Raw genomic sequence first — 23,959 nt, forward strand, 5'->3', positions numbered from 1 at the left:
ACAGATGTTAGGTTTTCTATTGTAATCTGTTTATGTTGAATGTACATCTGAAGGAATTCTCGCTCTTGGGCTAGATGAGCAATTTTTTCTTGCACTATGCACAACTGGGATTTTTCACAAGCAGGATCCTAAAAATGGAGTAAAATGGTCTAAACTATACTTGCAAGAGCATCATTTTAATTTTAAAAAATGATGTCCTTCAATTTCACACAACCACTCTGGCCTTAAAAGGAAAGTTTTAACTGTGGACACTCGTTGCTGCCAGCAATAAATTATTATAAGACAAAATGAAAATGTATTTTTTAGTTAATTTTTCCTGTCTTTTTTTCCTCTGTTCAATCCCTTTCCTCGATACTTTTTTTCTATTTCTGATTTGCTTCTAATCATTATATTTGCTCCTTTGGCAGTCCTCCTTAAATCTCATTAGCTAAGAAAAAAAGACTTTGAGTACTTTGTTCAACAAGTTCCCAGATGATCCGTTTATCACCTCACAGTCTGACAATTTACAGCCTAAACATTTCTGCTGAAGAGCAAGGGTAAAGGACATGCTATAAATGCCCTAGTCAAGGCCATCCTAATAAACATTTCAAAAAATTATTCCAGGTACACCCTATTGTCCTGCACACATCTGAAGAAAACTATTTAATTTGGGTGTTGAAGGAAAATAAACCATTGACATCAACTTTTAATGTCTGGATATACATACACACAGTTTCCAAAAGCGTTATTGCTATTTATCAAAAACAATTTGGATCATTCAGATAACTGAAGAAGATTTTTCTTTAAACACACCATTCGTAAGCAAAGATGACAATTATACCTGATCTTAACCAACCCAACAATGGGCCAATGATGAACAGATTATTATTTGTACCTCATGAATAATCTCCTTGGGAAACACCCATAAAAATCGGTCATTCATTAAAAGCTCTTTGACAAACTCGATTCCCTTTAAATTGAACATCTTTCGCACAAGGTAAATCCTGAGCCAATCATTTCCTCCACTGAGAATCATAGTCTTAATCCTTTGCAGGAACGCTTCTTTTGCACGTACATATTTTGAATCCGCAGCTGGAAGTTCAAATCAGTAAAAATCAAAGTTTAAATAACAAATTAAAAATATACTTATGCTTACCAATTGCTTTCATTCCTTATTAAAGGTGATGTGTTACGAACCAGCAACGAAAGAAACACTCCAAATCATGTATAAGTGTTTAAAGCTACTTTATTACTAACTACTTATGATAATAAGAAAAATAAAAGTAAAAAGTAAAAATAAAAGTCAGAAGTAAAAATGTTAAATCTTAAACATTAACCCCAAAAACTAAACTCGTAGTGTGTGTGTGTGGCAAATTCCAAAACTCCAAGTCCAGGAATGGTTCTTGAAGTTCAGTTCAGCAAGCCATAAGGTGAAACATGATCAAAGGCTTCTTCAACAACCATCGTTGACTGAAGACAAAACGTAGATGTAGAGAGAAAATAGAGAGTAATTAAGAAATCCAAATGGTCCACTTTGGAACCCAAATGACACCTCAGTGTTTACTCAGCAGTGACCACTCCACCGCATCTGCCTCACCCTGAAAGGCTCTCGAATTGTGGCCGTCCACACAATTATGTGTTTCCTTCTACAGGTCAACAACAAAGTGAACTCCACTGGATTACTCCAAAAATCCATATGTGGATTGTAGTGACAGACGCAGTTATTGTTTCTCATCCATTGATAGAGAAACTAGCAGGCTGGTGTCTCTCTCTCTTCTGACTGACTGCTTCAAAAACGTCATTATGTCCTTTATCTTCTGTTGTCGTAACTACGCCAACACACACACACACCACTATGCTCTATCTTAGAGGGACTTCACCAATAGTAACCCCATTCATAACACATGATAAATAGAAATTGGAATTGTTATGCACTGGACTGAACTTGATCACACATTTTTCATATATAACTCATAATGCCACCAGGTTTCATAGGCAAATGACTGCAGATGCCAGAGATCTGAGAAAAAGCTGGAAATGCTAAAAATACTCAGATCGGGCACCATCTGTGCAAAGATAAATATTCCCTTTCCACATATTCCACATCTGCTGGGTTATTTCCAACATTTTTTTATAATAGCAGATTATTCATCATTGGCAACCATCACAGTTAAACTGACCTTATCCCGAAAGAAAATGAGCAACAGCCGGAGTGAACAGAAATATCCTTTTTCTAGCCCACACAACTATAACGTTATTACTGTTATTCCTTAGCTAATTGATATCAAGTAACTCAAAGACCAGAGCTGATAACCTCCCACAATACTACATAGTGGAGGTCTTTACTGATGGACTGATTTATTGATGGAGCCCAGATTGTAAAATTTCAGAATACTGCCTTGCTGACCAGCCCAATTGAACACAACGATGATCAAACAATTAAAGATAGGTTCCATACAAACACTATTTTAATTAAAAACCAGTATTACCATCTGCGTCATGTGATTCACAAAGAAGCTGGGAAGCAGTGTCAAAACACAGGCGAATTCTGGCAAAAACTTGTAAGGTTTCTATTGTAATCTCTTTACTCTTGTGTGGAATGTACATCTGAAGGAATTCTCCCTCCTGAGCCAGATAAGCAATTTTTTCTTGCACTGTGCACAACTGGGATTTTTCATATATAGAATCCTAAAAATGGAGTAGAATAGGTTATTAATATCACGTATGAAACACAGAGGGTGAATTTATCTGATATTTTTCTTAGTAGGAACTGAAGAATGAATGAATGAAAGAGTTGCACAGGTTTTCTTTGATTTATAAACAGTTAATGCCCAAATGCTACTCATGAAAGTGCACCAGGCATTACTGCGGTGGAGATGTTAGAATGGTATACAAGAAAACATGAAAATCGGAACAGGAGTAGGCCACCAGGCCCCTCAATCCTGACCCCCTATTCAATAAGATCATGGCTGATCTATGTCGGCCTCAACTCCTCTTCTGTGACAGTTCGCCATAACCCTCAAGTCCTCAATCTTTCAAAATATTTATCTATACAACTATCTATAATGATCTGGCCTCCACTACCCTCGGGGTGGGGAGAAAATACTAGAGATTATCTATTCTCTGAGAGAAGAAATTTCTACACACCTCAGTGGGGGGGATTGGGGTGGAATGAGAGACAGCATTATCACTGGTGTTCAGACAGTGGTGATAGAGAATCTGAATTTGATGGAATTTGCAGCAATGAAGTGTGTTCGAGTACTAAAACATTACCAAAATGTTGTCAATCATATCCACAATGTTAATTTAATGTCTTGGGCATTGTTGATGATGGGAAAGGCCCTTTAATTTGTAGCTATGAAACCTTGTTCATGACTTTCCACTAGTTGAAACATTAAGTGTGTGTTTAGAAAACCAGAACCAAGAACATGAACTCCCGAGTTTGACAATAATCCAGGAAGAAGTGAGCTCATTACAGGAAGACTTGAAGGAATATGATGGGGGGAGGGGGTGCTGTGGTGGAGGGAGATGAGTGGGGTTGGTGTGCAGGTAGGGTATGTTTGAATTTGCAGCAAGTGCAAATACCATGACAGGAGAAAATTAAGGAAAGTGTCAACTTTCTTGTACAAGTGTTTAATACGGAGCTCATATGGAAGAGGATGCCCTCATGCCTGTTCATCTTGAGGAATGAGAAAATTGTTGCAGGCAGCCAAAGGTAGTCTTATTCTTCTTCTTGCATGTAATGATGATAGTGACCAAGGAGCCAATCTTTGACTTCAGAAAGGGGAAGTCAGGAGACCACAAGCCAATTTAGTGGGTCAGAGGTGAAGAGATTAAGCAGCTTCAAATTACTGGGTGTTAACATCTCAGATGACCTGTCCTGGGCCCAGCACATACATGCAATCACGTAGAAGGTGCACTGGCACCTCTACCTTTTTAGAAGCTTAAGGAGATTTGGCATGTCACCAAATACTCTAACAAACTTCTACAGGTGCACTACTGAAAGTATCCTGACTGGTTGCTTCAAGGCCTGGTACGGCAATTCCAATGCACAGGAACACAAGAGGCTGCAGAGAGTAGTGGACACAGCCTAGTCCATCGCAGGCACAGCCCTCTCCACCATTGACAGCATCTACAGGAACAATGGGGCCTTGTTTCATCAATAACACCCTGAGACATTTGGTTAACATTGAGAGTATGGTTGACAACACCTGGATAATGTTTTTGTCCTCTAACATGCTTCACTACTGCACCTAATAGATGAGGATGCAATTGTAATGCTAAAGGCTTTCTATAGTAATACTCTGATAATCTGCCGTCCGACCATTTGGAAATCCCGATGGTTCAGCATCTGGCTCACCAGACAATATTTGTTGTGCTCCCTTTCAACACACCAGGGCCCCAGTTCCCACACTCCATTCCATCCAGCAAGGCTCCAATTCCCATGCTCCCTCCCACTTGCTGGGGCCTCAGTTCCCACTCTCTTTAAACTGATCAGATCCCCACTTCTCATGCTGCTTCTAAACTTACTGGGAAAACATCTGCAGAAAAAAAGTGAATTAAAAACATAGTTGGGGTATTAATAGGAATAACATCCAACAGTCCAGAAAATCTACTAATTCAGCATCACCAAAGTCTTGAGCATGCAGGATTATCAGAGTTTTACTGTACCTGCAATATGTACTGAGAGGCATGTCATTCCAGAGTTGAGTGGCACTGACAAACCCAGCGTTTATGAAATTTGAAAGCACTACAAATGTTAACCCTAATTCTAATTCAGCCCATAAATGAGGATCTGTTCAGCAACAGAAGTTACAAGATGAACAAGAAGTCCCCAAAATAGCACCATCACAAAAACAACCCACCATAAAAAGGCCTTTGATGCCATTCTGCTACATTGAGAAAGCAATAGCAATCTTCAGAGATAATGATGATCCCAATAAGAACACAGCATTAGATGTAGTTGCAGGACAGAAAATGCCATTCTTAGATACAAGGAGCTTTTTCAGATGAAAAAGAGAGCTGTCCAGATGTTTAACAATACCTCTTTAAACCTCATTCATCAGCCACCAGGAACAGTCACGGAAGAAACCCATACCATTAATATTGCAAACTTCATCAAGCTTTCATTCACTATCACTACAATCCCAACACCAGTGATAACTCTTTCCCCCATAGCATTAGCAGCCCCCTCCCCACCCACCACCTCAACATGCAAAGCCACCATTACCACTTAATTTGTATCTTCTTGTCTCCATATACAAGAGCTGAGTCTCTGAACCTGCTCCACCACTCTGGCTGACAATGGCTGATCTTAATTTAATTAATTTTTTAATTTTATTTACAGCGTGGTGACAGGCCCTTCCAGCCCAACAAGTCCGCGCCGCCCATTTTATACCCAAATTAACCTACCCTTATGTCTTTGCAATGTGGGAGGAAACCGGAGCACCCGGAGGAAACCCACACAGACATGGGAGAACGTACAAACTCCTTACAGACAGCGACGGGAATCGAACCCCGATCGTTGGTGCTATAATAGCGTTGCGCTAACCGCTACGCTACCGTGCCGCCCCAACACTGATTGCTACCTGAACCCTGCACTGCCATCTGCTTGTGATCACCTTTCACAAGATTTGCCTCAAAGAAAATTCTGCTTCTGCTGGTCTTTCAGGAAGAGGATTCCAAAGACTGATGTCCCACTGAGACTTAAAAAATCACCTCATCACTATCTTAAAAGTGGGGTGGGGGGAGCTAGACAATCACCCCTTCTACTAAATTCTTTGACAAGATTCTCTCTCAAGACTCCTCAGAGTCCTGCTTGTTTCACTTTGCGAGTATCTTTAAAGAGGACATTATATTGTTGATATTCTCTTAATTTAAGATTTAACTGTTACTAAAATGATATTTTGTTATTTCATATTCATGTGCTGATGCATGCCTAGATTTTCTGACTGAAATTTGAGCTCTGGAACGCAATCAGGGTTTTTACATTGAAAATAATGAGAGGCATCTTTCCAATTTACAAATTTTTGCTAATGCAACATTTTCTTGGAACATAGCCCCATCATAAGTCAAGGAATACCTGTATTTATAAAGCACCCTCACGAATTCAGATCATTCCAAAGTCCGTTACAAGCAATGGAGGAAATATGGCAGAGCATTTGCAAATAGCAAGCTCCAGCAAAATGCGGCTAAACCAAATAATACATTTTAATGATGATGATTGACAGAAAAATACTACCCAATGTTCGGAAGATTCTCCTGTTTAGACTGCCAGAGCTATTCTAGGGAGCAACTTGTGGGATATTGTGCAATATTGTATTCTATATTGTGCAATACCAGGAGATACTGTGTGAGGGATAACTTCAACAGTAGAAGAACATCATTTAAGAGTCATGACATCAATAGTAATGATTCTAGATGAATATACCTCCAAGCAATTCAGAAACAGTGCATAGAGTTCAGTCTCATCTTCTTCACCAAGAATATTTGTTTTTTGAATGTCAGATAGATAGCGCTGCAGGTGATCCTTAATGTCAACAAAACTGAAAGGAAAGCATTTAGTTTAGTTAATTAAGTACTTAAAGCTGTATTTTATAATTAAATTTTTTAAAAAATCATTAACATAAGTAAGGTTTAAAATCATCATACCGATATTAAATATAAAACAAGGACACCATTACTTCATGAGAATGACCACAACTCATGAAGAAAAGGAAATCACATCATGGCATGCTTACACATGGATCTGACATTTAAACAATAAAACATTGAAATAAACTCATTCAAACCAAAGGCAAATCCAAAAACAAATCATATCTAACTCATCTTGAATTTTCCCTGGAACAACTTAAACTTTTCAGAAATCAATTTGGCAGAAGCAGCAAAACCTTGAAATCTGAAGCAAGACCATGAAACTGTGACATAGATAGGAAAATGCCTTGGAACCATATCCCTGACACTTCAATTTCACCTCTGTTGAAGTAGTAAATAATCTGTTAATAAAACAAAGAATAGTACAGCACATGACAGGCCCTTTGGCCCACAACGTATGTGCCGATCATGATGCCAATTTAAACTAATCCCATCTGCCTGCATATGGTCTGTATCCCTCTATGGCCTGCCTGTTCATGTGTCTGTTTAAATGCCTCTTAAATGTTGCTTTCATATATGCTCTACCACCTCCCCTAGTAACATGTTCCAGGCACCTACAACTGAGTAAAAAATTTGCCTCACAAATCTCCTTTAAACTTTACCCCTCCCACCTTAAATCAATGCATTCCAGTGTTTGACATTTACACAGAACAGTTCAGCACTGGACAGGCAATTCGACCCATGATGTTGCGCAGATCTTGATGCCAATTTATACTAAATATTCTCTTCCTGTGTATCATTCATATCCCTCCATTCTCCTCATATTCATGTGTCTATCTAAAGGCCTCTTCCTCCACCAAACTGCCTGCTTCCACTACTACCTCTGGTAACCCTTTCCAGGTACCTAGAACTCTGTGTAAAAAATTTGCCCTTCATGTCACCTTCAAACATTCCCCCCCCACCCCCCCAACCTTAAAAGCATGTCCTCTGGGATTTGACACTTCTGTCCCGGGGAAATAATTCTGATGGTCTACCCTATTTATACCTCTCATTTTAAAAACCTCTATCAGGTCTCCCCTCAGCCTCCAACGCTTTAGGGTGAACAACTTAAGTTTGTCCAACCTTTCCTTATAGCTCATATCCTCTAATCTAGGCAGCATCCCAGTAAATCTCTTCTGCGCCCTTTCCGCAGTCTCCACATCCTTCCTGTAATGCAGCAACCAGAACTGCATACAATACTCCAAATGTGGCCTAAGCAAAGTTTTATACAGCTGCAACATGACTTCCCAATTTTTACACTCAATGCCCTGACTGTATGCCTTCTTTACTCCCTATCTACTTGTGTTGCCACTTCAGGGAGTTTTGAAAGTGTGTCCCAAGATCCCTCTGTACATAAGGATCCCATCATTTACTGTATACTTTCCTCTTACATTCAGCCTCCCAAAGTGTAACATCTCACATTTGCCTGGATTAAAGTCCATCTGCCATTTCTCCACTCATATTTCCAACTGATCTACATGCTGCTGCATCCTTTGACAACCTTCCTCACTATTGTGTTGTCTGCAAAGTTACTAATCAGTCCACTTACATTTTCGTCCAAACCATTTATATGTACCACAAACGACTGAGGTTCCAGCACTGATCCCTGTGGAACACCACTGGTCACAGATCTCTAGTCAGAACACCCCTTCACCACCACCTTCTGTCTTACATAGAACAGTACAGCACAGAACAGGCCCTTTGGCCCACAATGTCATGCTGACATAGCTAATCCCTCCTACCTACAGGATGCCCATATCCCTCCAATTTCCTCTCATTCATGTGCCCATCCAAGACCCTCTTAAATGCTCCCAATTAATTTGCCTCCACCACCCTATCACGCAACGCATTCCAGGCATCCACCACCCTCCAAGTTAAAAATGTACCTCTCACGTCTGTTCTGAACCTACCCCCTCTCACCTTAAATGCATGCCCTCTGGTACTGGATCGCTCAATAATGGGAAAAAGATATTGCTTGTCCACCCTATCTATGCCCCTCATAATTTTATACACTTCCAACAGATTATCCCTCAGCCTCCGCCACTCCAGAGAAAAGAGCCCAAGTTTGTCCAGCTTCTCCTGATAGCACATGCCCGCTAATCCAGGCGTGTAAAACTCCTCTGCACCCTCTCTAAAGCCTCAACATCCTTCCTATAGTGAGGTGACCAGAATTGCACGCAATACTCTAAATGCGGCCTAACCAGAGTTCTTCTATCATTAAGCCAATTTTGAATCTAATCTACCAAGTCTCCATGGATCCCATGTGCCTTAATGACTGCACTAAGAAAGACACATAATTAAAGAGCAAGGATTCCCCCCCACTCTGGTGACTGATGCACAAAACAGAATCTTAATACTCACTAATCTGATGCTGATTACTGAAAGGAAAAATTGGCATATATAGTAATTAAGTCACAACAAACACTATTTGCTAAATGAAAACAATGTAATGGCACAGGTAAACAGCACTTGATTTTTTTTGGAACAAGTTTCTTCTGTGAGATTTCCCAATGTGCCCTAACAAAAAACTGATTGCAACTTCTTTACTATATCCCCAATTCACTGCCCACAGTTCTCATACAGATTTCATGGCTTCATTTGATGTTAGGAATTGTAGTGAAGTAATTGGAATGAAAGTGCAATATTAATGTTTAATACCATCTTTCATAACTATTTCCAGTTTTACAACAAATGAGCAGCATTACTAAAATCAATCAATAGATTGTACCTGTACTTTAACAACAGCTTAAGAACAATGGAACGGACAACAGGATTTCGATCAACTGTATCATCAAATGGTGAAAGATTGCTGGTAAAGTACTGATCTATGGGAAACAAAAAGCAACTGACGTAGAAAGGAAATATAACAAATGCTATACTTGAGATAAATGTGAGACTTAGAAAATGTTTTACAATACTGGTAGTGCATTTACTTCCCTGCTACTGAGTGCAGTTGAAAGTTGTAGCAAATGTCAAATCTACAGCTTCACAGAAGGAAGAGGCAACTAATTTACAATGAAAGTAGTTGCACAGCTGTTTGACGATGCCACTTAAAGGGTGATCCCCATGACAGAAAATATTGTCAGAATATCTCCATTGAAACAAACACTCATAATACCAAGTTTATAACAAAGTATTTGTTACAAAGAGCACACCATTTATAAATAGATTATTCAGATTTCTCAACACTTTCATTGTGCATACTATATAGAACACAGCTAATTATTCTTCATTTACCAATGGAGGAACTTTTATGGCTAGGATCCAGTTTTAAAAAAGATCTTCCCAAGAGCTGACCAACTCACCCACTTTTGCCCAGTTAACCAACTCTTTTCCCTTAATTCTAGGTGAAGAGCATCTTTACTGAGTAGCACAACACTTTCCATTTCAGTTGTATACTGCAGCATCAAGAGCTACCAGGTCAGTTAAAACACAGATAGTTTTAATAGTTTCCCCTTTAGGAACCTAGTGGTATACTTCATCTCCACCTCAGACATTCATTCACCACTGATATACATTCCCACTTCTCAATCAAATCATCTTTTAGACTCACTGGCTAAAACCATAAATCTAATTCCAAAGTTAAACCACATGAAATCATTTTGAGTTTGTCCAAATACATTACTCATATGGCCTTAGAAACTGTAATGCAGTGTAATGAAATGTATACATGAACTGCCCAATTAAATTGCTATGAAAATATTTTGTAGAAGATCAGGGTTGCTTGAATTGCAAAGACAACATTTTTCCTTCTGTCTGAAAACAAAAGAGACTGCAGATGCTAGCATCTGGAACAAAAATCAGAACGCTGGAAGAATTCAGCAGATCAATCAACATTTGTGGAGGCAAAAGGTGTAAATCAATGTTTCAGATTGAGACCCTGCATCAGGACTGAAGAGGGAAGAGGAAAGACTGCCAGTTTATAGCAGTACAAGGTTGTGGGGGTGGGCAGAGGAGGGGTGGTGTGGTGGAGGGTGGGATAGAGGCTGGTTGGTGATAAGTAGGACTAATTGGGGTGGGGATGATGGGCAGATAGAACCAGGTGTGGGGAGGCAATGAGAAATATGAACAAAGGGAGAAGAAAGCTAGGTGGATAGGTAAGTAGGTGTTCCAATTTCAGGTTACCCACAGCCCTGGTTTTCTCCCTCCTAGCTTTCTTTTCCCTCTGTTCACCTTTCCCATCCCTCCCCCTACCTGGTTCCATATGCTTAACAATCCCAGTCCATTTGTTTCCACCTATCACCTACCAGCTTCTATCCCACCCTCCCTTCTGCTGCTACACACTGACAACCTTTCCTCTCCCTTTTCAGTCCTGATGCAGGGTCTCGACCAAAATGTCAACTTACACCTTTTGTAGATGCTGACTGACCCGCTGACTTCTTCCAACAGTCTGTTTTTCCCATGCTAATGCATGGAGACATCTGGACATGTAATAATGACAACCAGATCCAACAATGTCCAGTCCCATTTCCATGATCTCCCAACATATCATGCATGTGGCTGCAGATGGTTCAGGCTATGCATAAGGAAGCATGTCTTCACAACCTGGAAACCTGCCTCAGGTAGATCCCTCCGAGTTACATACTTACCCCTTGTGATGGTCCTCCCTCAGGGCACCCTGCCCTCTTCCCATTGACTGACGCATTGAGTCCAACCAAACTTTGACATTTTGAACCTACTCTAATACTTAGAGTTGCTCTCACCCTGGACTCTTGTCACCCAAGGTTAGAAGGGGTGAGGAGACCAAACACACTGCAAACCACTCCACCTGAAAACAAGTAGGAAATACAAAACTCTTCAAAGTAGTCTGACCTTTCTGTGGGTCACTGGAAAACCCCACTTTTTGAATAACTAGTAGAGACAGCAGATCATCAACCACTTCTTTTGTTGGTGGCAAGTCGTCTTTGAAGCAGACCATGGAAACCAAAGCTATGAAAAATGCATCACACCTCTTGCGAAATATGGCTAATTTTGCAACAGCTTCCCTGCAATAGAGATGAGCACACATTAATGACAATTCATGGGAATGTAAATATTCTTCTAGAATACAGAACAGTTATTGCAAGGAGCCCTGAAAATGGTTAGTTTCTTTCTGATTGCCTGCGAGTTATAATTGCACATGAATTAAGTGATTTTTAAGACATGATGGTGAGATGAACATAATTATTGCATTTAATGGACACAGTTCTGCATTTTAGATCCTAATATTAAATAAGGAATCATCGAAATGTTGGTTTAAATTACAAATTATTTTGAACGATAAGTTTCGATATAGATAAATAATTTCCCTCTATAAACCAAACTGAGGGCAGTTGTGGGGATGGCAGGGCCTCCCTGCACCCAATTTTCATTAGTGCCAAAGATCAGAAAACAGCAGTAACATAGTTACAATGGTGCCTTGAGAAGAAAACCATCATTTGCTGCAACAGTTTTGTGATCAGGTTCTGGCTTACCATTCCAAACCAGTAACTGCAAACCTTATGAGAAATGGATCATCATGAAAGCTTAATCCACAAGTTTCTTTATATTAATGCTAAGATCTAGTTTGTTGCTTTCTATATTTAATTGTTCTAATACATTGAAGTCATACATTTTCTTAACATCTATAGAATACCTTATTTTTTCAGATGCCACTGGTACATAATCATCAACTAGATCAGTACGGCACTGTGGGCAGTGTAGTTGTCCTGGTACAAGCCACTGCTTTATGCAGTCTAAACAGTAAAGATGATCACATGGAAGCAGGACAGGATTGTTGAGTTCTCCTAAGCAAATTATACATCCTTTCAGACCATACCTATAATCAAAGAAAGAACAACAGCAAAAATAAATTAAATGCAGACCTGTAGAGAACTGTTAAGATGATAACCAAAGAAACTCAACATTTTCAACTCCGTCAATTACTAGTTGTAATATAAATACCAATATTTTGCTTTCTGTCATTGTTCTGTATGCAGCCTGAAATAAAAAAAACTGCAAAAAGATTGGCCTACAATCCACATTTATCTCCTGGTTCGAAAAGATTGCTCTAAAGACCTACATTGCTTGCATGCCCTGTCCAGCCTCCAGCAAATGTGCAGTTCTACTTAGACTCTGGCTTCACTGATTTGTGCACCCATTAAAAGATACAACCAATTTACCAATCTGCCCGTGAAGTCACTACCAAGAGATGAATTGGAATTTTTCTTCATTCATTTATTTGTTTTGGAGTTCAGAAGAATGAGGGGAGACCTCATAGAAACATTTTGAATGTTAAAAGGCCTGGACAGAATAGATGTGGCGAAGTTGTTTCCCCTGGTAGGGGAGTCTAGTACAAGAGGGCACGACTTCAATCCTGAAGGGCGCCCATTCAGAACAGAGATGCGGAGAAATTTCTTTCACCAGAGAGTGGTGAATCTGTGGAATCTCCATGGGCAGCTGTGGAGGCAAAGTTATTGGGTGTATTTAAGGCAGAGATTGATAGGTATCTGAGTAGCCAGGGCATCAAAGGTTATGGTGAGAGTGGGGATAAATGGGAGAATGTATCAGCTCATGATAGAATGGCAGAGCAGACTCGATGGGCCAAATTGCCAACTTCTGCTGCTTTATCTTATGGTCTATGGTCTTATGGTCTTTTATCCCACAGTATCCTAACATGTTGGTAGTATGAAAACCTAAACTCAGAAGCAGCTAGATAATTTCATTTTGAAGGAGAAACTTGGTGCCACAACCTTCTATTAAGCTTCCCCCTGATTTAATACAAGAAATGCCTAACTATTCCAAAAAAGATGAGTCTTCTATAGTTGTGGGGAAATTCCAAGATTGTAATTTATCTTGCACACTGATCCACAAGCGAGAGGTCATTCATGTATAACAGATGTGAGAATGGCATGAATAAGCTCATAGTTACTTGTAGAGTTAAAGCACATACCTCTTAATTAATTATGCAAAATCTCTTACCTGAAAAACAGACATCCTGCACTGTTTTTACAATCCCTTAGGACCTTAATCACAGCCCAAAAAGGACCTCGAGATCTCACATCAGAGTCACTGCTCAGACTCTGTAAACATAAAAATGGAATCAAATAGTCATAATAATTTGGCCTTTTTTTTTCGACTGACCTACAGTGGCTGAAATCATAATCATTCGTAACACATCAGATTAATATTCAGACATGCAAAACATTGTATTCATCACTGAAATTATACGGTACCTTTATTGAAGTCCGGAAGTTTTTAGATCAGTAGCTTCTCAATGTGAAGAACGGTTTCCTTCTTTAAACTTAATTGTTAAACTATCATGACTACTGCACAAGGTCAAACTGCAGGTAAGTAAATGTGATACGTACATAAAGATAATAAGAATAAAATATTACAGATACCTTTGTAAGTTGACCAGCATAGAATGCAACCTCGTCCTGCAATTTGACATGTATTTCTGTGACTCCCAAAATGATGTGCTCCACAAAAAGTGACAGCAAAAATATTCTACACCAGCCAGATCTGAAATAGCAGCAAAAGCACTTGAATGGGTAAAAGTACAATATTAAGATAAGATATCTTTATTAGTCTCATGTACATCGAAACACACAGTGAAATGCATCTTTTGCGTACAGTGTTCTGAGGGACATCCCACAGGTGTCGCCACGCTTCCGGTGCCAACATAGCATGCCCACAACTTCCCAACCTGTACGTCTTTGGAATGTGGGAGTAAACTGGAGCACCTAGAGGAAACCCCATGCAGACACGGGGAGAACGTACAAACTCCTTACAGGCAGTGGCCGGAATGGAACCCGGGTTGCTGGCGCTGTAATAGCGTCATGCTAACCGCTACACTATCATGCCTGCCCTACACTACATAGGTATTACATAGGTACTACAGTGTTCTACATAGGTATTACAGTGATGAGACTTTGTGAATCCTGGGCATTCTCTCAAAATGTACAAGCTTTTCAGTCCTAAAATATTATTCTTACCCATTTAAATCAATAAACCTCAAAAGGCACTTTGCATTTCATAAGTTCTTCACATTGAAAAGAATAGCTCTTCAGGAGTAGGAGAAGATTGTGAAAAATCTTAATGACAAATTGAAATAAGAAATTAACGAGAATATTGCACCATAAATATCTTCAATAAACAGATAGAACATGATATTCCAGTATGTTGATTCATTATTTATTAAAGCTGCCCTTCACTTAAGTGACTTTAAAAAATAGCAAATGCCTCTTGAAATACAACACTGCTTAATCAGGCATATTTTGCCACAACCCATGGGTGCAGATAGTTAAAATTTATTCTCATACATGTCATACAATTTTGAGATATTCAAGGATAATTAAGATTCACTCTTCTGGATAACTACATCATCTCATGGAATTGGTATACATTTTCGCTTCATTAGACACAGAAGTAAAACAACAATCTTGCTGCTCTCACTGATATTCAAGTTGGCTGTCATTCCTATCATCTTTATCCACTACAGACCTCTGAACATGTCTTTGGACTCTGCTTAATAGCTCTTCCCTATTCATGGTTTTACTATAATCTATACCTATCTTTGATATGCTAATTTCAGCTGAATTTCCTTTATGCTTATTCTATGGGTAATTGGCCTGCCTCTTGATCAGATCTCCATCTTCCTTGTCTTTCATTATATTTCCTGGGTCTTTTTCTTCTCTCGTCCTTTTCTTCTCTTCCTGCAACCAAGCGCTACCTCCTTTTCACTTCTCCACTCTCCATCCAGTGCTTTGGCCTGCCAGCACCACCTTCCTATTCTACTGCTGACTTTGTGAGGCTTGACTTCATTGACTTCCCATTGTGGCCCTTTCAGGAGTGCACATTGAGACACATTTTGCATCCTTAGGAGCAGCAATTTCAACTGACCTTGCTTCTCTCTCACTAACCGTCTGCTCAACACATCTGTTAGATCTGCCCTTGACAAACTATTTCCAAGCTTCTTCAGAACTGCTGGCTTATTGGACTGTCAGCTACCAGCATTTAAACAATCAATGCAATTCCTTTCAGAATGTCCTTTACTTGTAAACGAGGCCATGATATCCATTACCTCATTTTGGATGGATGCACTGGCTTCAATGTATCACAGGTGAAACACCTTACCCTTAAATGAAGCCTTACAATTTTATACTTTACACCACTGAGCTAGCAAGGACTTATCAGCTAATTACTTGCTGTACCTGCATGCTAACTTTCTGTGATTCATGAACAGGGACAGACAGATTCCTCTGTAGTCTCCCTCCATTTAAACAATATTCCACTTTTTTTTATTTTTCCTAACAAATTGGGGCTTCTCACATTACCCCAGAGAACAAATTTCTTCATTATGAAAGGAAATAAACTAGACGCATTGGCAAATGTAATCTTTCAGTGCTGTCATAAAGCCAAATTATCTAATAATAACTAGCTTGTACAGAGAGTTACATTTCGTAAAACCTAAATAGAATGACTAGTTCTGCTATAACATGATAGTTACATACCTAAGAAACCTTGTGTTATGTAAAGTTGTGTTGTAGCAGAACAGGTTGTAGTTGCCTTCAAAGCACTGATTTAAACAGGGTTTCCCAATCTGCTATAACCAACGCAATCCGCATAATACAAATAGTATTCCCTATTCAATCAATCACATTGTAACCAATTCAAATTATGAATCACACGTTATAGCAGAACTACCTGTACAGTACAATAATTTCAGATTTATTAAGTTACTGGCTTGAAAACAGAAAATACTTCTACGCATTTTTCTGTGAAGTGATTCAACAGAAGTATTTCAGAGAAACGTTTCAGAGTGCTTTAAAGATGGGAGATAGCAAAGGGTAAGGAAGAAACAGATGAAAACACAGTTGCAGTGATAAGTTGCAGTGCTTTTGAAGAGTGAGGCAAAGGAAATGAGATCGATGGGTTAATCTAGTTTTGAGTGAAAAATTATAGAATTGGGAGCAGGAATCAGAGGATCAGCTGCCTCATGAAATGGAAAGAGAACTATGATCTGGTCCATAAGGTACAAGCTGATAAGTAGTAGAAGGAAATTGTTCACAATGACACTAGAACTAAGTTCATTGCTCATAGATTTTATGACCCCTTATTACATCAAAACATAGCTAATCTTAACCCAAAGCCTTGATACACGATGATTACAAATCTTTAATTTACTTTACAATTTTCCTTTGTTTTAAAAATGCTATGCAGTTTTCTGAATACAAAAGTAATACATAAAATTCTTACTGGACATAATTTGCAATAGACGATTTGCTTCCCTCACACTGTGATAAGACTTCTGTGCAGACCAGCTCAATGGGCATTTGCAGAGTGCTCACCATCTGCAGCCAGGTCTGATTTGATAATTTAGTGTATTCAAATTCCAGCATTTCAACACAGGCAGCTGCTGCATAAATATCTATGACCTGTATTAAAATTGCAAAGATTAACAGTCAACAATTTTCAAAATAGGTGAAAAAATCCATTAGAAACAGTCTTGAACAAATGCTGTGTAAATCATTAAGCTTGCCACTTCTACTTTGATTCAATTACAATCAATAGTTAAGAAAAGAGGAACAAACTGAAAAATGATTCCTTTCAGAAGATAATGACAGTGACACACATTACAGTGGCAATACGACACATTTTCCCAGTCTGATGTCCTCGATTTACAAAACGCACTATTAATAGTCAGGCAGCAAGCTTAAAGAAACCCTTGTAGATTATTTTACACTGCCAAGCCATCAAAATACACGTGGGAACTACTATAAGTTTTATTAAATAAATCATGCACCATTTAAAATGTGGACGAAACACAAAAAACATACAAAAATAGAATCAGGTGTAGGCTATTCAGCTCTTCAGGCCTGCTCCAATATAATCATTCACTTAGTACCTTCTCCCCATATCCTTTGACTCCTTTAGCATTAAGCAACATATTGACCATCTTCTTGACTATATTTAATGACTTGTCTTTCAATGTCTTCTGTGGTAGAGAATTCCATGGGCTTAGGACTCTCCAGCCATTGGAAACATCATCCCTCCTTCAAGTTTGTCTAATCCTTTTTTAATTTTATACATTTCTATGACATCCCCTCCCATTCTTCTAAACTCCAGAGAATATAGGCCTAATCAATTCACTTGTACCTCATATGTCATTCTAGTTATTCAGTCCAGTAAACCTTGTTGCACTTTTTCCATGGCAAGACCAAAGCTGCATGCAAAACTCCAGCTAGATCTCACCAAGGCCCTGTAGCGGTGCGGTTAGGTATCCTTGTTCCTTAATTCCTCTCGCAACAAAGGCCAATGTGCTATTAGCCTGCATAACCACTTGCTGAAACCTGTATCGTTGCTTTCTGATTGGTGTACAAGGACATCTGGGTCTTGCTGCACCACCCTTTTTTCCAATATATCTCCATTCAGCAAAAATATCTTCCTGATTTTAGAACCAAAGCAAATAACCTTACCTTTATCGATGTTAAACTGCATCTGCCAATCATTTGTCCACTCACCCAACTTGTCTAAATCATATTGGAACTTCTTTGCATCCTTCTTACAGCTCACATTCTTCCCCACCTGTCCACCCACCACCCCCCTCCCCACCCTCTGAGTCGACTGCAAACTTGGAAATGTTATATTTAGTTCCCTGATACAAATCATTGATTTACATTGTGAATATATGAGGCCCAAGCACTGATCAGTTCAGCACCCCACTGGTCAATGCTTGCCACTAAGAGAAAGATCCCTTTATTCCTACTCTCTGTTTCCAGTCTGTCAACCAATTTGTAACCAGTATATTACTGGTTAAGCCAGTAATATACGGGGAGCAGAGGTGGTGTTTTGAGACAGTGGCAGGTGAATGATAGATGGAGGCAGACAAAGTGAGAGAAAGAAAAAAAAATGAGAGGCATGTGCAGCAAGGTGGAGGAGGGGGAGTGGTGGACTCCAATAAGTAAAGGAGGTGATAATGGGAACCATTAAGGGAGAAATGAAGGGCAGTTGGAACCAGAACTAGATGGGATGGGGGAAGAGAAACCTGTGGGTGAACTTTGTGTGTAGTGGGTGGATGGAACTAGGAGGGAGAAGGGGACAAAGATGGGTGAAGGAGAGCTTGGGGGTTCAGCATACCCATGCTGACCTGGTCCAATCCCATTAATATTTCCCACGTGTTTTGTTATTACATCTCATATAATTGATTTTAGTATTCTCCCCACTTCTGATGTTAGGTTCCCTGTTTATTCTTTCCCTCTGTTTTTAAAATAGTGGCATTTCAATTGTCACACCCCAACCTTTAGGAACTGCTCCAGAATCAAAAAGACTTCGGTAGATAACCACTAATGGATCCACTATTCCCAGAGCCAGTTCCTTTAGTATTCTGGAATTAGATTTTCAGACCCTGGGATTTGTAATCCTTCGTCCCATTAATTTCCCCAGCACTATTTCTTAACTAATACAGATTTTCCTTTAGTTACTCTTTTTGTAGCCTTTGTTCCCTAACAAATCTGGAAGTTATTAGTGTTCTACTTTGTGATGAAACAAACTAAAAAGACATTATTTTTTATTTACAAGTCAATGTACGTTAATGCATTACTTTTACACGGTCACTTGTTAAAATGCCCACTTGATTGCATGGCGCTCAATGCAGAATAGCATTTTCTTCTGCCAATGATAAATGTAATAGCTGATAATAGAACAGTATGAGATTAAAAAATCATGTGATTTAGGATGGCCAGCATAACAATAAGGTACTATTCAAATGCAACATTTTCTTTTCTTAATGGTCATAAAAATATCAAGTTGAAAATTATTTTGCAATTGAACTGGAATATTCAGGAATACTCTTACCATCTCTTTTTCTTCAGCTTTCTGTATTTTATCTTTCATGCTCCATAGCAAAGCCAGAACTGAAGGACACACTACAACAATTCTTGAAAAATTCTGCAGACGGTTTTTGAAGCGTTGATATGCAAAGTGCACCCAAAGCAAAGATACATCATCTCCAACATTATATTCTATTTTCAGCTGATTTACGCAGGAGATCAGTGCTCCTTGAAGGAACTAAAACAAAATCTCAAATTAGCACATACCAAACCATGTTTAATAAAAGTTTCCTCAAGTATTTCTCAGGTTCACAACATACATTAGTTCACTGCTAAAACATACAGAGCTGAAAAATGAATTTGCCACTTTGACAATGAGGGAAAATTTTGGGGAACAACTGCCTGTGAACAAAGTTGGCTGAAAGGAAATTTGGTGGCCAGGATTCAGTCATCCTTGACAACCACCTACACAAAAGTTAGGCGCTTTACAGGTATAAAGATGGCCAAGCACCTTTTTTTCAGGCAGTCTCTTGGAAATTGAATATAGAAGAGCAGGACAGGCCCAGGGGCTGCTTATTGACCACTGTGGCCTCAGCGACAGCCACAAAAGATGAGGTAAGCAGCTGGATATTCATCAGTTATTAGTGAGCGTGCTGCCTGTGCTAACTTGTTCAGTTAATACTAGTGATGCTCAAAGTTTTGTATTTGATCAGGCACAGGCCTCCAGGTCAGCGTGTGGATTCTGTGTATGGTGTCCATTTCAAGGTCCAAAATGAGGGTTATTTTCAATAATAACCACAAAGCTTTTTCTTCTTGTATTTCAATACTTAAATATATTTTCTCTTAGACATTAGGATAGATTTTCACTTCTTTGCTTGCAGACAATACAAAGAAGAAAATCACATGGCTTCCATTATAGATGTGGAATCTTTCTTGCCCAATCGTCTTCAACATGTCACTCCAGGTTGTAAAGATCACCCTTATTTTAAATTGTTCATTTGAAACTGTTTTCTGTGAAAAGCATTTGTCAATTATCTGGAAGAGAACATATTACCTCAAATTCAAATTCAGATGAAATGCTCATGGTCATCAGCAGGAAATCATCCAAGTATCTGAAGAAAAAGTTCAGTCTCCATTCTTCATTCACATCAGAAAGGTACTTTCCAAATCCAGTTTTGTTAAATATTTCATTCAGCTTTTGCTCAGTTTGCCCTGTTTATGGGTTTTGGAAATAAAACAAGTAATATCTTGCATTATTTCAAGACTCCCATCTCTTCAGCTCTATTTTCTAACATTTATTATTCATAGTACGGGATAACAGTACTAAAATAACAGGAGATGACTGTGTGTGTTGTATCGCAGCTTCCCATGGGCCATTATATTAGTTCAATCCTGGTGATTCTTCCTAAGAGTTGGAATTACTGAACAGAAGGTAATGATGGAAATAGTTACCTGGCTAAAAAAATATTAACCAGCTTAACCCAACTCTATAGCTATTGTTCTGCAGCCTTGTAGATTAGGGAACCAACTGCATATTGAAATTCCTGCCTATGTTACCCTTTCAGGCAACAAATACCAAACATACTCACAGTGAAAATTCTCCTCAAATATCGTCTAATCCTTTTACATGTTATTTTTTAAATCATAGCTCATAATTGTTGATCTAAAGGAGAAAAGATCTTTTCAATTCAATATAATTTTAATGATCTAATTTCAGTCTCTCTGTTCAAAACTATCTAATCTCTCCTCACAAAATAAAGTCCCTATACCTGACAAATCCCCTCTAAAGCCTCTCTCGTACAATAACATAATTGTTGTAATGTGGTTAGTACATTTGTATGTGGTACACCACTTGAGGCCTTGTTAATGTTTTTCCCCAATCTGGTTTAACTTTCTTGCCTTAATTAATAAAATGAAAGAATCCACTCGACGCGTCCTATCTTCAGAAACACATGGCTCTACACTCTAAGGTCTCCTATTCCTCCACACTTTCCATTATTCTACAATTTACAGTAAAAGATCAGATATCCAGCATTTCTCCAATCAGCATACTCCATTAACAGCACTTCAGTGTTAGTGTCTGAGCAGATATCAGATCAGCGAAGGAGTGCCCAGGCCAAATGAGGACAATGCTTCAAAGCATCTGGGACCCATCACAGTTCCCAGACTGACATCAGTAAAGATACATTTGTCGAATCAACCACATGTCAGACAATAGAGCTTTTACTGAATTGTGTATTCTCTTATCTTGTTTGCCTGTCCCAAAAGATTTCATTCACACTTTCTACACGTAATTCCATTTGCTACATTTCTGCCATATCAGCTGTCCACTGACATTTGTCTGTGGTTCACAGCTTTTGTCTTCACCATCAGTCACACACCCAACTTTTGTATTGTCTACAAGCTTCTTAATTTTACCCTCATTTTAAGTTTAAATCATTGATTAATACCACAAGATGCAAGGGAACTACTACTGAGTCCTGCAGAATCCTAAAGCTTATAGTCCTCCAGCAACAAAAACACTGTTGACCATTGCCCTCTGCTTCCGGCCACTGAGCCAATTTTGTTTCCAATTTGTCTCTTGGATTCAATGGGATTTTGGTCTTTTGATGCAGGATATGTCAAATGTGCTTTCACTGTAGTTTTCCTAACCTTTCTCCTCACTAGCTCTACAGATAAACTGCCCATAATCTCATTGATTTGTCTTTGGATTACTGTCCGAGAAAGCCACTGTCCTCTCCATTATTCAGCACTGAATGTCCACAAGACCATACGATGCATGCATGGGACTTCTTTTAACTCTCAGCCTCATGGATGCACTGCAGTGTAGCCAAGTAGTGCTCATGCTCTGAAATCTGGAACTTCATTTGTCTAGTTGACAACACTTCCTAAATGAAGAGAATTCTTGTGGTAGTTTACCTGTCTCCACTGGAACACAAGCTACTTCACAGTTCAACTATGTATGATGAAGTACAAGGGAAAAAACCTTTGTTATATGATACTTTATTTCCATTTATAAGGATTGCAGCACATCTTTTGAGATGTCCTCCAATTACCTATAATTAATACCATCATGGCATTGGTACAAATTTGGTTGCACTCTCCATGTGAACAAAGAATTGTTAATAAATACCCTCCATGTACTGGGCTTGAACCCACAACTCATCCAGAAAGTCCTTTATTCTCCAACTGAAAGGAAGCCTATTGCCAATTTTCAGTATGTCCATCTTCAGGTAGTTGTGGACAACAATTTCAGATTGTGAACTGTCAAAAGAATAAATAAAATTACCCTCAATTAAATAAAAAGTTTAATACACAACTTGAAACGTCCCTAAGTTTATACAAATTCTAATCTATATTGGCACTAGATGGTATTCATATCCTAGTGAGATGCCTGTGGCTATCCTTCTCCACATTAGCAGGTGTCTGATTTTTGCTTAGGAATCTTCTAAGTTGATTGGGATCTGTACTGCAGTCAGAAATAGTCTCTTATGCTAAAAATATAAACAGTTGAATATTTTATAAATAATTTAACCTGAAAGAACAGAAAATACTGGATAACACTAAGTCTATCCAGTTCTGGAGTGGCGGGGGGCATGTTGTCACTGATTAAAATGAGGGATTGACTATTTATGACAGAGATGAGGTGAATTATTTTCATTCAAAGTCATAAGGCTGGAATTCTCATCCTCATAAGGCAGGGGAAGTAGAGTACGAATATTTTTTAAACAGGGCAGAAAGGGTGGAGGGGGGTGAAACATGAGTTAAGCAGTCTAGTCTTGTTCTTATGTTTTGTATGTTCATGAAACAAAACTGAATGCAAGTGTAATCAATGATAAAACTTTATAAAGACTGAATTACTTTCAATGCAAGTACTAACCTCAAAATATCTCTGTTGTAAGGAAAACTCAACAGATTTGAGTCACTAAAAATTTCCATCCATAGATTCCGTACAAATAAAGGAGTATTGTCACTTAACAAGTTTAGGTTACAGTCCCGGTCTATAATCGAGATTATCTGCGCCAGGAGAGGCGTTACTATTGTTTTGAATTCGCTTCCAAAGTGTGTGCCTGTGAAACAAAGTGCAATTCCTTTTATAAATTATGAATTCCAGAGCTAAGATAACCTGACGAGTACGAGCCATAAAATATATGCAATAGTCAAGTAGTTGTGTTTTGGGTGAATCCTGTCTTCTGTGAGAAAACCTTGTAGTTATTTGGGGGTGGCTGGTGTGGAGGGTATATGATGGAAAAAGGATGGATAGTAATATTATTCTATTGCTTGTATTAACATCAATGCAAATTGGCACAATAAAGTAAAACTATGAATGCAAATAGGAAGTCAATAAGCAGGATATTGCATTGAGTAAATTGATTCAAACTGCTTGGATTTTGCAACATTTGTAATAAAATTCCATCTATATGCCTTAGGAGCATCCTCTAAACTTTCTGGCATCTTTCTAACCGAACATAACTCCCATCTGTATTCTCAACATTGAAAATTGCAAAAGCACAATGAGATAAATTAACGTGCTGGTAAAGTGAAGAGAGATGAAA

The 23,959-nt window shown here is 38.8% G+C and overlaps 1 protein-coding gene across 1 annotated transcript in view; it reads right to left on the bottom strand.

Moving 5' to 3' along the window:
• The window catches only part of LOC127579787 (E3 ubiquitin-protein ligase rnf213-alpha-like), a 148,809-nt gene that overhangs the window by 26,834 nt on the left and 98,016 nt on the right, over positions 1–23,959 (bottom strand). The window contains 14 exon segments of the mRNA XM_052032715.1: positions 875–1,071; positions 2,469–2,667; positions 6,410–6,524; positions 9,341–9,437; positions 11,425–11,597; positions 12,227–12,409; positions 13,552–13,652; positions 13,974–14,094; positions 16,831–17,009; positions 19,429–19,641; positions 20,458–20,615; positions 22,537–22,667; positions 23,284–23,447; positions 23,449–23,476. Coding sequence (XP_051888675.1) covers positions 875–1,071; positions 2,469–2,667; positions 6,410–6,524; positions 9,341–9,437; positions 11,425–11,597; positions 12,227–12,409; positions 13,552–13,652; positions 13,974–14,094; positions 16,831–17,009; positions 19,429–19,641; positions 20,458–20,615; positions 22,537–22,667; positions 23,284–23,447; positions 23,449–23,476 — 2,059 coding nt within the window.

Source organism: Pristis pectinata, chromosome 18, assembly GCF_009764475.1.
Source record: "Pristis pectinata isolate sPriPec2 chromosome 18, sPriPec2.1.pri, whole genome shotgun sequence".
NCBI classification, from domain to species: Eukaryota; Metazoa; Chordata; class Chondrichthyes; order Rhinopristiformes; family Pristidae; genus Pristis; species Pristis pectinata.